The sequence below is a fragment of the Oryzias melastigma genome, linkage group LG1, assembly GCF_002922805.2.
Source record: "Oryzias melastigma strain HK-1 linkage group LG1, ASM292280v2, whole genome shotgun sequence".
Taxonomy (NCBI): Eukaryota; Metazoa; Chordata; class Actinopteri; order Beloniformes; family Adrianichthyidae; genus Oryzias; species Oryzias melastigma.
This window is the reverse complement of record NC_050512.1, coordinates 30,001,725-30,015,516: the sequence shown is the minus strand read 5'-3', so window position 1 is coordinate 30,015,516 and position 13,792 is coordinate 30,001,725. Positions and strand designations below refer to the sequence as shown.

The following is a 13,792-nucleotide window of genomic DNA, read 5'->3' as shown; positions in this document are numbered from 1 at the left end:
GTCAATATGTGTTTGTGCCGTGTGTGTTCGCAACCTAGTCTCCTCCAAAAACGTTCAGTACCGACGTTTGTCCACAGGGAAAAACGTAGCAGTTTCACAAAAAAGGGGGGTCGAAATTGTGGAATTGCTATGTCTCATTCTCTCATTCATTTCTACGGGGGTGCGCCGGATCACGTGACTGATCACGTGACTTTTGAGTTTCTGCCTGTCGCTAGCAAAAACACAGTGGGATATTCACTATTTTTCGGTGGAAAATCACTCAGAATAAAATATTTTGTGGACTAATCTTTATTTTGACAATATTTCTAGCGAGAAATGCACCCGTTACTATCAGGATATACATTTATTTTGGACATACAGTTTGTAGTTTGTCTGTTTTGCTGGACTTCTCCCCAAAATGGGGCTCCAAAGTCGTGAAATATCAACATTTCCGGTACATGGAACGATCCGAGAACCGGGCGATCAGCAGGATTTGGTGACCCGACCAGCGTCGGTGCCGCGTCAAGGTATGGGTTAGAGTAGGTTCGGACAAACCGCCCGGACCCTTTTTCAATTCGGCCCCGAATGACTTCCGTAAAGCTAGAACGTGATCACAGTCTGACTACTTCCGGTCGAGGACGGTCTAAAGTTTAAAAGTTTCCAGAAACGAAGATTCTCAACCATAAAAATAATGTTCCTTTATATTCTCCCTCATAAACAAACACAAATGTCGGTTAGTTTAAGTGACAACAACGAGTGATGCTTTCAGACTAAATGAAGAAAGAAAAAAAACTTTTTTATTTTTTTTATTTTTCTTTTTTATATTATTAATCTATCATTATTAATATATTATTATTAATAATTACATTACTATTATTATTATTATTATGTCGATGATTATATGAATGACATAAACAAAATACAGTTGACTAATAAATAAATTATTGATCCACAATATCAACAGACTAATGATTGAGTTTTAATGATTCTTGAAAGCTTGGACCCATAAACTAACACAAATGTCGGTTATTTTAAGTGACAATAACGAGTGATCAGACTAAATGAAGAAATATATAAATTATTATTCATCTATCATTATTATTATTATTATTATGTTAATGATAACATAAAATGAATGACATAAACAAAATACAATTGATAAATAAATGAATAAATTATTGATTCACAATATCAACAGACTCCAAGTTTAATGATTCTTCAAAGCTGTAGGGCTCAATAGTACGACGGAGTATTAGGGCCACCAAAAAAAAAAAAAAGTAATATTACGACTTTTAATCTCGTAAATTTACGAGTTTTTTCTCATAAATTTACGACTTTTAATCTCGTAAATCTACGACTTTTTTCTCGTAAATATATTGAAGTCGAGGGGAGCCTACAGTCCAGCGAATTTATGCCGTGCGCTGAAGCAGGCCGACCACAATGTGAAAAACGTCTTGGATTTCATCAGGTAAACTGAATGTTTAAAATATTTCAAGTGTTTGGAAGTTTCTTTATTTGATTTACAGTTTATTATTGTTTTATTCGTTGATGGTGGCTTGCAGGATGTCTGCAGATTACGTTGACGAAGCCGTCGATATCCGCGCAGCTGTTCACTTCCAGTCATTTCTTCCTCCGCGACAAACCAGATCTCCTCCAACTCTGTGATGCTTCCGTCTGAAGAGGACTCGTTTTCTGAATTTTCAATGTTCTTGTGCTAATGTAACAGACAACTGTCATTTCTCAGTGTTGTTTTGTGTTGAGACAGGATGTTTCATTTGGAGACGGGGAGGTCCGGAGCTCTGTTTACATTCTCCTTCGGTTGTCATGTGACGTAAGGTGGCGAAAAGGCTTCTGGGAAGGGAAAGGCAAAATAAAGTGACGGACCTGATAAACACGCATTATTCTGAGCTCTTTATTTACATATGAAACTCCACACTACCGACACCGAACCAGGAAATAATTTGGGTTTGAATCACCATAAGGTTTAGAATTTCTTTGTTTTTAACACCGATCTGGAAATAAATCTTCACAAGATACTCCACGTCATCTCTGATAAACAGACTAATTTGGGTTTGTTTCTCATTAATTTACGACTTTAAATCTCGGTAGATTTACGAGTAATACTACGACTTTTTTTCTCGTAAATTTACGAGTTTTTTTCTCGTAAATTTACGACTTTTAATCTCGTAAATTTACGAGTTTTTTTCTCGTAAATTTACGAGATTAAAAGTCGTAAATATAAGCCTATGACTTTTAAAGTCATAAATATACAACTTTATTCTCGTAATTTAGCAGTTACGACTTTTTTCTCGTAAATTTACGAGATTAAAAGTCGTAAATTTACGAGAAAAAAAGTCGTAATATTACTTTTTTTTTTCTTTTTGGTGGCCCTAATACTCCGTCGTACAATAGAGAATCTCACAGTTTAGACTGTTTTTTTTTAATTTTTATTAAAATTGTTTTATAATGATACAGGTTTGTGTTAGGGTTAGGATTTTTTTTATTTCACTTTAATACTTTTTCCTGCTACAGACTTGACAGTCATCTACAGATCCTGCCTTTATTTACAGCTCTTCCCTCTCCTCGTGTGATGATTCTGCCGCATAAATCATAAATGGCTCAGGTCCTAAAGTTGATTCCTTGTGGAGAATACATAAATAAGATTGAGTTAAAGAAATAATGGAAATTAGCAATTAGCAAATATTTCAGCTACATGCTAGCTGTGTTGACTAATTTGGGCTTTTAAAAAAGTTTTTAGGCTGTTTTGGAGTTAGGCTAATAGCTGTTTTAACTAATTAAGGGTTTTTTCAGTTTTTAAGCCATTTTAAAGTTTAGTAATTTTTTTTTTGTTTTTTCTATTTGGCTTTTAGCTATTTTAGCTGGGTATCAGCTTCATCATTTTCAGTTATCTTCAGTGATTTCAGCTATCACCTTTAGCGTTTTTAACTATCAATTTCAGCATCTTCAGCTATCAGCACTCTCATCTTCAGCGGTCAAATTTTACAGAATCACACTTACATTTTTGCAGGTGATGCTATATATTTAATTCATAATTATGTTAAAAAGTTATGGTTTTAAAGTTAAAAAAAAAGTAGTTTTGGTGTGTTCAATATCCTGTTTGGCCCACAAATTAAGGTGTGTTTTTAATTTTGGCCCCTGTGTGTGCAATGGTCTTGATTTGTACATTGTACCTAATGTATTATGGAGTCTTTTGTTTTTTCATAGATTTTTCAAATGTAATTACATTTATTAAAAACATCAGGTGACCTGTCCCACCAGAGGCTTGAACACTGGACCACAGCTACACAATGATAAAAATACACATCACTCTGTTCCCTGAGCTGCTTTGAGACTTTCAGATCACTGCCTCCTCTCATCCAAACCCACAGACAAAAGCTGAAATCATCTAAGCCCAAAGTGAAGACTGTTAGGGATGGACGGATGAGTCAAAGATGCAACTGCAAAGATCAGAACATCTTTGAAAATGCTTCCTCTGACCTGGATGAACTGACTGACACGGTGACATCCTAGATCAGGTTTTGTGAGGACATGCCTGTGCAGACCAAAACCCTCCACAAATTCAACAACATGACGATGGTTTACAGCTAGCTGAGACTACTAAGTAAGGACAAGGAAGAGGCCTAAAGGAGTGGGGATTGTGACCTTTAGAAATAGGTCAACAAGCTGACAAAGAAGATTACGGCAGCTAAAAGGATCTACGTACACTGCAAAGTTGACCAGTTTTCTGCAGTTTTCTGCTGTTTGGAAAGTCCTGCAGACCCTCATGAGAAGAGATTCCCCACCCCCACCCTGCAGAGAGCTACCACCTAGCTGAGGATCTCAACAACTTCTATTCAGGTTTCAAAGGACCACAGCATTCCCTCCCCCCATCACTTCCAATCTAAAGGAATGACTTGTTATCTCAACTTCTTCAGACTGACCCGCTAACCTGGACTGAGGATCTGTGAATGTACGTCTACAGTTTCCGAAGCAGAAGATCAGGAGGGTTCCAGGACCTGATGGAGTGTCTCCATCCTGTCTGAAAGTTTGTGCTGACCAGCTGGCTCAAACTTTCATCCGCCTCTTCAACAGCTCCACCATCATCCCAGTTCCTAAGAAGTCCCCTCTCACATGGTTAAATGACGTGGACGATACAGTCAACATAGCTCTCCACTACATCCTACACCACCTTGACTCTGCAGGGACCTATGCATGCATCCTGTTTGTGGACTTCAGCTCTGCATTATACCATCATCCCAGAGCTCCTCCATCAAAACATCACCGCTGTCTCAGCAGCTGCTGACCATCTTCTACACTGTTATAATCCATTCTGTCCTGACCACATCATGGATTGGTTTGGACCTACAAGCAGACAGGGACTGACTGAAGAGAATCATAGGATCTGCTGGGACCTGTGCCGGTACTTTTTTGTTTATTTTTCAATTCAGGAGCAGAACCTCCTCATCTAGACTCCTGCAGGAGCAGAACCCACAGGAGCAGAAAATCACTTCAAAATCTTAAGTGTTCTTTATACATCTAATGATAACCTTCATAATAAATTAAATATTGACACAAACATGTACACTTGTTGCAGCAATGACATATAAACAGTTGAGCAACTTTTTCATTCATTATTATTAAAAATGTGAGAAATCCAAATTTTTCTGGTATGATTTTCAGTCCTGGTTAACCTGCAATAGTTTTCATTTCCCCCTTTTACATTTCAACACTGTTAGATTTGGTCTGCAAACAGAAAACAAAAGCAGAATTTGGTATTAATACTTAAACATTTGCAAAATTTGATATACATAAATTTATTTTTTTAACAGTGCCACTAGTTTTTGTTGGTTTCAAAAATGGAATACTTGTCAAAGGCTACTTTACAAGAATGTAAAATGTCCAAAACCTATGTCTTATATGATTTTTTAGAACACATTCTTGAAATAGTTAATAGACCTAAATTGTACTTTTTTAAATGAGAAACTGCAAGCTATAACGCATATCCCTGTGGTTTTCTCTTAAAAATAATATATTTATATGTTTACTCCTTTGGAACATTGTTTAGACGTTGTTTACTGTTATTTTTTCTTCTCTTTCTCTCTCTTATTCTGATTTGAGATCTTGTTTATGTATTCTTCTTTGCTGTGAGTCATTTATATTCAATAATAATTGCATTTTTGAGATATTTATGATGTATTGTTGAAATATCTTGTCAATCAAAAACATGATTGAATGGAAACAGTTTCATTGTCTTTTTTCCCCAATTCCTAGAATTTTGATAAAACTTTGCTCAAATATGTCATGGAAACGCAGCTAATTTCACACATGTACCACCGTGGAGCAACAGCAGCTTCTTTCTGGTTTGCCTAGCATCTTTGGCTATCACATAGCAACATAAAAGCGTTCCATTGCCACTATGTATTTGAGACACCTGAAAGAATGTATGTAGACAAAAAAAATCTAGAGAAGTGTTCAAAACAAATTCCAAGTGTTTATACATCCTAAAATATGTTAAATCCTCACAAACCCAGGCGATGTCCACCATATTTTGTTCTTGCCGCTAGAAACCTTGTCCTGTGAACAAACGTTGTTTACGAAGCAGAAATCACCAGAACATTATTTTTATGGTTTAGAATCTGTGTTTTGGGATCACTTATTTCTGTCTGCTGGACCAAAAGTAGTCAGACTGTGTAACGTTACATTTATGTTTCATTCCATGGATAACACAGCGCCAACTAATGATATTTTATTAAACCAAGTATAGTCTAAATTGTCAGATTCTCTCGTGACCTCTACAGCTTTCAAGAATCATTAAAACGCAATTATTAAAGTCTGTTGATTTTGTGGATCAACAATGTATTTATTTGTCAATTGTATTTTGTTTATGTCATTCATATAATCATTGACATAATTATTATAACAATAATATTAATAATAGTATTAATAATAATAATAATAATAGACTAATATTGATAGATTAATAATAATATAAAAAAGAAATTAAAAAAACGTCTTTTTTTCTTTCTTCATTTAGTCTGAAAGCATCACTCGTTATTGTCACTTAAAATAACCGACATTCGTGTTTGTTTATGGTTCAAGCATTCAAGAATCATTAAAACTCAATTATTAGTCTGTTGATATTGTGGATCAATAATTTATTTATTAGTCAATTGTATTTTGTTTATGTCATTCATATAATCATTGACATAATAATAATAATAATGTTATTAATAATAATAATAATGTAATTATTAATAATAATATATTAATAATGATAGATTAATAATAATATAAAAAAGAAAAGTAAAATAAAAAAAAAAAAGTTTTTTTTCCTTTCTTCATTTAGTCTGAAAGCATCACTCGTTGTTGTCACTTAAACTAACCGACATTTGTGTTTGTTTATAAGGGAAAATTTAAAGGAACATCGTTTTTATGGTTGAGAATCTTCGTTTCTGGAAACTTTTAAACTTTAACCGTCCTCGACCGGAAGTAGTCAGACTGTGATCACGTTCTAGCTTTACGGAAGTCATTCGGGGCCCAAATAAAAAGGATCCGGGCGGTTTGTCCGAACCTACCCGAACCCAAACTTTGACGCGGCACCGACGCGGGTCGGGTCACCAAATCCTGCTGATCGCCCAGTTCCGGGATCGTTCCGTGCACCGGAAATGTTGATATTTCACGACTTTGGAGCCCCGTTTTGGGGAGAAGTCCAGCAAAACAGACAAACTACGAAGTGTATGTCCAAAATAAATGTATATCCTGATAGTAACGGGTGCATTTCTCGCTAGAAATATTGTCAAAATGAAGATTAGTCCACAAAATATTTTATTCTGAGTGATTTTCCACCGAAAAATAGTGAATATCCCACCGTGTTTTTGCTAAAGACAGCAGAAACTCAAAAGTCACGTGATCAGTCACGTGATCCGGCGCACCCCCGTAAAAATGAATGAGAGAATGAGATATAGCAATTCCACAATTTCGACCTGTTTTTTTGTGAAACTGCTACGTTTTTCCCTGTGGACAAACGTGGGTACTGAACGTTTTTGGAGGAGACTGGGTTGATAATAAATTACTTAAAGCAACAAAACAACCTAAAGAGCCGTTTGGGAGCCGAAAGAGCCGGCTCTTTTTGGTGAGCCGATCCGAAAGAGTCGACTCCCTTAAAGGAGCCGGAATTCCCATCATTATCTCGTACAGGGGAAAGCCGCTCCGTAACGGACTCGCCTTTGCCGTCAGGGGACGATTGTATGGCAAGCCAAAGAGACCAAAAATCACAAGGAAAAGCGAGCACAAGAGTGTCACGTTTTACAGATAGTTATTATTTAAATAATTAAATGTTCCCATAGTTGAATTCAATAAAACAATAACAAAAAAAAGTAATTTTAACTATTTTATTCATTATTTAATTTGGACATTAGGGGGTGGGACAAGAACATTTGTATTTTAAGGGGAACTCTAGATAGATTAGGTATTTTCCACACTATTTTTAAGCGTTCTTTTCTCTCAGTTTTTGTAGACTTGGTCTAAAAACATGTAAATGTAATCAGAAACTACATGTTTTAGCATGTTGTTTGTGCTCAAAGTTTAAATATGTTTTGTTTAACAAATAGGCCTCAATAACCAAATGTTTTGATGATATAAATATTGTGTGTAAAGTACTTCATATGCTTATTGAATATATAATTTGAAGCATTTCCAAAAATATATTTAGCTTTTATCTTGCTGTTTTTTTTTCTTTTTACTGATCAGAAAAATTATCTGAACCGTGACCCTAAGACCATGACACGATCCGAACCGTGAGTTTTGTGACCCGTTACACCCCTACTTTTAATACATTTGAAATTAAAATTTAAACAAATATAAATATTTGTTAAAAATGTGTTTGCTTCTTTCAACTAAAATCATTATAATTCTTTTTTTTTGTCAATTTGAATTTATTTTAAAGAAATCGTGAAAAAATCGAAATTGTGAAATAAAATAAAATTAAAAAAAATTAAAAATCTTGATTTTCTTTTTTGCCATATCGCCCAGCCCTAATTTCATTTTCAAAAAGTTCTCTGGTAAATTTGTACCGAAATTTCAATAAGAAATATCAAATTTGAAAATTAAAATGAACAGAAATGCTTTATCATTTTTCAAAATGTACTTGCAATATTTGTCTCTTAAATAAAATGAAAATGGAATCCTCAGAACAGCTTTTTCATTTTCTTCTTCATCACTGCTCATTCTGTAAAATAATTAAAGTGACAATGCGAATGAAGATTGTTTTTTCGTTGTCACATTCTGCCGCCCAATAAGTGTCTCAAAAATCTGTTGGACTCTGGAGTGAGCAGTTCCAAGGGCGAACGACGATAACGTCAGAGCTCCTCTGGTTTGGTTTGTGCTGTCGGGAAGTTACATGCCGTTCTCACTGATTTATATGGAGAAAATGGGAAAAAAGGAAGGAAGAGGAGGAAAAACTAGCTTAAAGCTGAGATTTGTCATTTCCAATTAACTTGCATTTTTTAAACCTTAAAGCAGGGGTCTGAAACTCACGGCCCATGGGCCAACTGCGGCCCCCGTCTTGATATGAAAGATTAACTAGTCTTAGTTAATTAAATAGTCTTTACTGATTAATACAAATGATTTGTTATGGATGCTTTGAAACTTGATTACATTAATGATATTATTGATCCTTAATAGCATGAATTTATTAATATTTGATATTAAGTCCTGAACCAGATATTGATAATTCATGTAGAGAAAATGGTCGAGTCAGGGTGGGATTATATAAATTCGCTTCCTTCCACCATGAATGACACTTGTTGTGTTCAGAGCTGAACAAACTAATTATGGGGAGATATATATGGCACTGGAGGGCGGAACAACGGCGGGCTGTCCAGTGCCTCGCTCACTCACTCATTCATTCTTCCAGTCAGCTGGACGGAGGAGGAACCATGAAGCCTCTGAAGGTGCTTTCACACCGAACACAATTCGCCCGACAAATTCACGTGCCCCGCCCCTCTTCCCCTCTTTTGCTGCGCGGAGCTCATTGTTTGTCAAAAAATGTGTTTCTGACGCTGCAGCCGAATGCCCCTCTGTCACCGCGTGGCGAATCCACTGCACCCCGCCTTTCAAACATGTGATCTGATCGCGTCTGACTTTTTGATTTTAGAAAGTGACCGGACTATTTCCTGGTGGAAAAGCGAGCTATGAATTAGGAGAACTGGTTTAAAAATGGATTATTGAACAACGGCAGAACGGTAAATGGATCAAAATGGAAGCAAAGAGGATTTTTGATACAGAGATTATATGTTTTTTCAATAAATTCTGAAATGTTCATATGGTGGTGTCTGCATTTTTTTGATTGAATTTCACCGCAAAATGAACCCATTAGCCATCACCATCCTGTCTGAGCCATTCATTCATTCATCTTCCAGACCGCTTCTTCCCTTTCGGGGTCACGGGGGTGCCGGAGCCTATCCCGGCTACTGATGGGCGAAGGCGGGGTTCACCCTGGACAGGTCGCCAGTCTGTCGCAGGGCCTCAATCTCACACCCATCCACTCTCAGACACACCTAGGGACAATTTAGAGTCACCAATTAACCTATGAAGCATGTTTTTGGACGGTGGGAGGAAGCCGGAGTCCCCGGTGAAAACCCACGCATGCACGGGGAGAAAATGCAAACTCCACACAGAAAGGTCCCAGCTGGGATTCGAACCGGGGCCTTCTCACTGTGAGGCAAGAGCGCTAACCACTGCGCCACCGTGCAGCCCCTGTCTGAGCCAAATTTGGGCAAAAAACGCCCAAGCTGCGCTGTTTGTACATCAATATAGTTTTTGAATTTATGTTTTTTACTGACAAGGACAGCTTTAGGTTGACGTCATGAAATGGGCGGCACCCTCTGGGAGTGAAAGGGAGAGCCTCAGAGATTGAGTTCTTTTAGTTCCGGGTATGAAGGGTGTCCACAAAAATGACAAATTTTTCATAAATAATTTATTTTTTATTGTTCCAAAGGTAAAATAGGATTATTTACATGGATATACACTGCTCACAAAAATTAAAGGAACACTTTTTATATTGGGCCTGGCATGAATTGAATTAAACCTGTCTGATAATTTGGTTAAGTTGGTTGGTTAAGCAGCTGAGGGCCTCGTTAATCAATTTCAGCTGTATTGGCATTCATGGAATTAACAACAGGTGCACTTCAGTGGTAACAATTAGAAAACCCTCAAAACAGGACTGGTGTTGCACGTGGAGGTCATTTCAAGTTTCTCCACCTCGATCTTTTTTGGCTGATTTTCCACTCGTGCTGAATTTGGCTTAAAGTGAAAGTTAAAGTCCCACTATTTGTCACGCACCTAAGTGTGTGTGAAATTTGTTCTACACATTTGACCCATCCCCTGGGGGAGCGGTGAGCTGCAGACACAGCCACGCTCGGGAACCATTTGGTGGTTTAATCCCCCAGTCCAACTCCTTAATGCTGAGTGCCAAGCAGGGAGGCACTGGGTCCCATTTTTAGAGTCTTTGGTATGACTCTTCCGAGATTTGAACCCACGACCTTCCAATCTCAGGGCGGACACTCTTCCACAAGGCCATTGAGCTGGTGTAATTATCTCTACTGGCAGTATGAGGCGATTCCTTAACTCTACAGAAGTTGCACAGGTTGTCCAACTTCTCCAGAATGGCACATCCACACGTGCTGCAGCAAGAAGGTTTAATGTGTCTCCCAGCACAATCTCCAGAACATGGAGGAGATTTCAGGAGACTGGTGGTTATTCTGGGAGAGCTGGACAGGGCCGTAGAAGGTCCTCAACCCCTCATCAGGACCGATACCTGCTCCTTTGTGCAAGGAGGAACAGGCTGAGCACTGCTCGTGCCCTACAGAATGACCTCCAGAGGGCCACTGGTGTGAATGTCTCTACCCAAACAATCAGGAACAGACTTCATGAAGGTGGCCTCCGCCACTGGCGCCCTGTAATTTTCACAGATGAGAGAAGGTTCACCCTGAGCACCTGTGATAGACGTGAAAGAGTCTGGAGAAGACAAGGAGAACGTTATGCTGCCTGCAACGTGGTTCAACATGACAGGTTTGGTGGTGGGTCAGTGATGGTCTGGGGAGGCATATCCATGGAGGGACGCACAGACCTCTACTGCCTAGGAAATGGTGCTCTGACTGCCATAAGGTATCCAGATGAAATCCTTGAACCCATTGTCAGACCCTACGCTGGTGCAGTAGGTCCTGGTTTCCTCCTAATGCACGACAATGCCCGGCCTCACGTGTCAAGAGTATGCAGGCAGTACCTGGAGGATGAAGGAATTGAAACAATTGAATGGCCTTCACCATCCCCTGACTTAAACCCAATAGAACATCTCTGGGACATTATGTTTGGGTCCATTAGGCACCGCCAGGTTGCTCCTCAGACTGTACAACAGCTCAGGGATGCCCTCACACAGATCTGGGAGGAAATGCCACAAGACACCATCCGTCGTCTCATTAGGAGCATGCCGCCACGTTGTCAAGCATGCATACAAGCTGGTGGGGGCCACACAAGATACTGAAAAGCATTTTGAGTTGCAGAAATGAAGTTTTGGAAAAAATTGACTAGCCTGCCACATCTTAATTTCACTCTGATTTGATGGTGTCTACACAATTGAGCCTCTGTAGGCTGAAAACTTTCATTTCCATCAAAAGACTTGGCATCCTTTTGTTCCTAAGACCCTGCCCTGTCGTTATTTGTATAGATATCCAACTTCATGTTGAGATCTGATGTATCTAATGTGTTTCTTTAAAGTGCTCCTTTAATTTTTGAGAGCAGTATAGTTTACTTTGAAAGACTTAAGAAAATCATGGTATGGCCCCATGAAAGTGTGATAAATGGTGTCGGACTGACAAGTCTGGTATTTCCTTAAAATAAACTGATTATGTCAAAATATTATGTAATCACAAAAGTAAATCATTTTGTATGTTATCTAAACAGTTCAAATTGAAACTATAACACTTCAGATGTTTGGAACAAAGAACCAGCTGGTTCTGGTTACACTGAATTGTTCTGTTGGGTTTACAAGTCCATAAACTGTCATCATACAGTTGGTCAGCAGAGGGCCTGAATGTCTCTGTTCTGTTAGTTTTTCTTCTTGTACATTAGTGGAATGATTTTTATTTTAAGATGACAGATCCAAACTGTGGGAAGGATAAAAAAAGAAGAAGACTCACGGAGAGGAAGGCATGGACGATGTCGGCCTTTATGGAGCTCAGAGGTTTGTCTCTGATCACGATAAAGATCTGCTCCTCTTTCTCCAGGTTGATGAAGTTCCCAAACCAGGACTTCTTAGCCAGCCTACAGGTTGAAAAATGAGAAGAACATTCTTCATGTATGACATGTATGTGATCCTTTGTCCTTTATAGACTGTTTCAGAAACATCAAATTTCCTAACAAACTTTCAAGCACTATGTGTGTTTGGGGGTGGGGTAGGCAGCAGCAACATAACTGCCCATCTGACAACAGCATCTGCACAAAGAAATGTTGTTTGTCTCTTATCAAAGCTACAAAGTCTTTTTCAGCCACAAAGAAAACAAAACAAAAAAACTGTTTGTATTGATCAATATCTAATACTTTGACAACATTTTACCGTGTTAAGTTTGTAGATAAAGTAAGTAAATGCTTTAAAGAAAGAAATATTTTCATAAAAAAAAAAGTAACATCAGGTTTACATTTCATGACATAAGAATACATTTGCAATTATTATCAGTGTTTTTGCATGATAATAATCATTAACTGAAACTAACTAAATCAGAATTTTGCTTGGAAAATACATGCATTATTTTTCCATAGAAACGTTTGGATAGCAGAGTCCAAATTTGGCTGTTAGACTTTGATTGTTACCGGCCACCCTGGCTAGTGACCAAAAAATGTTAATTTAGAACCCTGAATGGACATAAATGCATAAATGTTCAGTCTTCTTCACATTCACTTTGACCAATCAAGCACTCAAGACTTTGTAGTAACATATGGATGACGTTCCTTTTCACTTACAGAAGTGCTAACCGTTTCACAACTAATCCTGAGGGAGAAATTCATAATTGCTGTTTGTGTTTGGGGCTGCATGGTGGCGCAGTGGTTAGCACTCTTGCCTCACACCGAGAAGGCCCCGGTTCAAATCCCGGCTGGGGGATTTGGGACCTTTCTGTGTGGAGTTTGCATGTTCTCCCCGTGCATGCGTGGGTTTTCACCGGGGACTCCGGCTTCCTCCCACCGTCCAAAAACATGCTTCATAGGTTCATTGGTGACTCTAAATTGCCCCTAGGTGTGAATGGGAGAGTGGATGTGTGTGTGATTGAGGCCCTGTGACAGACTGGCGACCTGTCCAGGGTGAACCCTGCCTTCGCCCTTCAGTAGCTGGGATAGGCTCCGGCACCCCGCGACCCCGAAAGGGAAGAAGCGGTCAGGAAAATTAATAAATAAACGTTTGTGTTTGGTTGGACTTCTTTGACACTAAGGCCCGATCCGAATACTCCCCTTCTCCCTCTCCCTTAGCCCTCAGCCTTGATTTGAAGTGGCAGTTGAAGTCAAAGTTGTGTCCGGAATTATCATTTTTTAGTTTCACACTCCGAACAGAGGGGTACAAAGTCCGCTATCGCGAGAGTAAATCGCATTGCGTGAAGAAGCGCTTTTCTTCCCTTTGGTGCGCTCTGAACCACAGAAGTTTACATTTAAATGTAAGTAATGACTTTATATTGTAGCACTGTGGAGGCTGGTCCGCCTAGCAATCAGCCTCATTCCCGCCACCTGTTTTCCACAGCATTTAAGCCTCCACCTCCCATTCCTCCTC

The 13,792-nt window shown here is 38.6% G+C and overlaps 1 protein-coding gene and 1 long non-coding RNA gene across 2 annotated transcripts in view; one reads left to right on the top strand and one right to left on the bottom strand.

Annotated features, from left to right (window-relative positions):
- The window catches only part of LOC112157234 (serine/threonine-protein kinase BRSK2), a 37,371-nt gene extending 24,784 nt beyond the window's left edge, over positions 1-12,587 (bottom strand). The window contains exons 1-2 of the mRNA XM_024289870.2: positions 12,577-12,587; positions 12,177-12,300 (exon numbers count right to left, since the gene is read on the bottom strand). Coding sequence (XP_024145638.2) covers positions 12,177-12,300; positions 12,577-12,587 — 135 coding nt within the window. The remainder of the gene's footprint in view (positions 1-12,176; positions 12,301-12,576) is intronic.
- On the top strand, positions 811-1,871 carry LOC112157235. Its single transcript, XR_002921111.2, has 2 exons — positions 811-1,447; positions 1,542-1,871. It is a non-coding gene; the product is annotated as an uncharacterized LOC112157235 (long non-coding RNA).
- Positions 12,588-13,792: the final 1,205 nt, after the last annotated feature.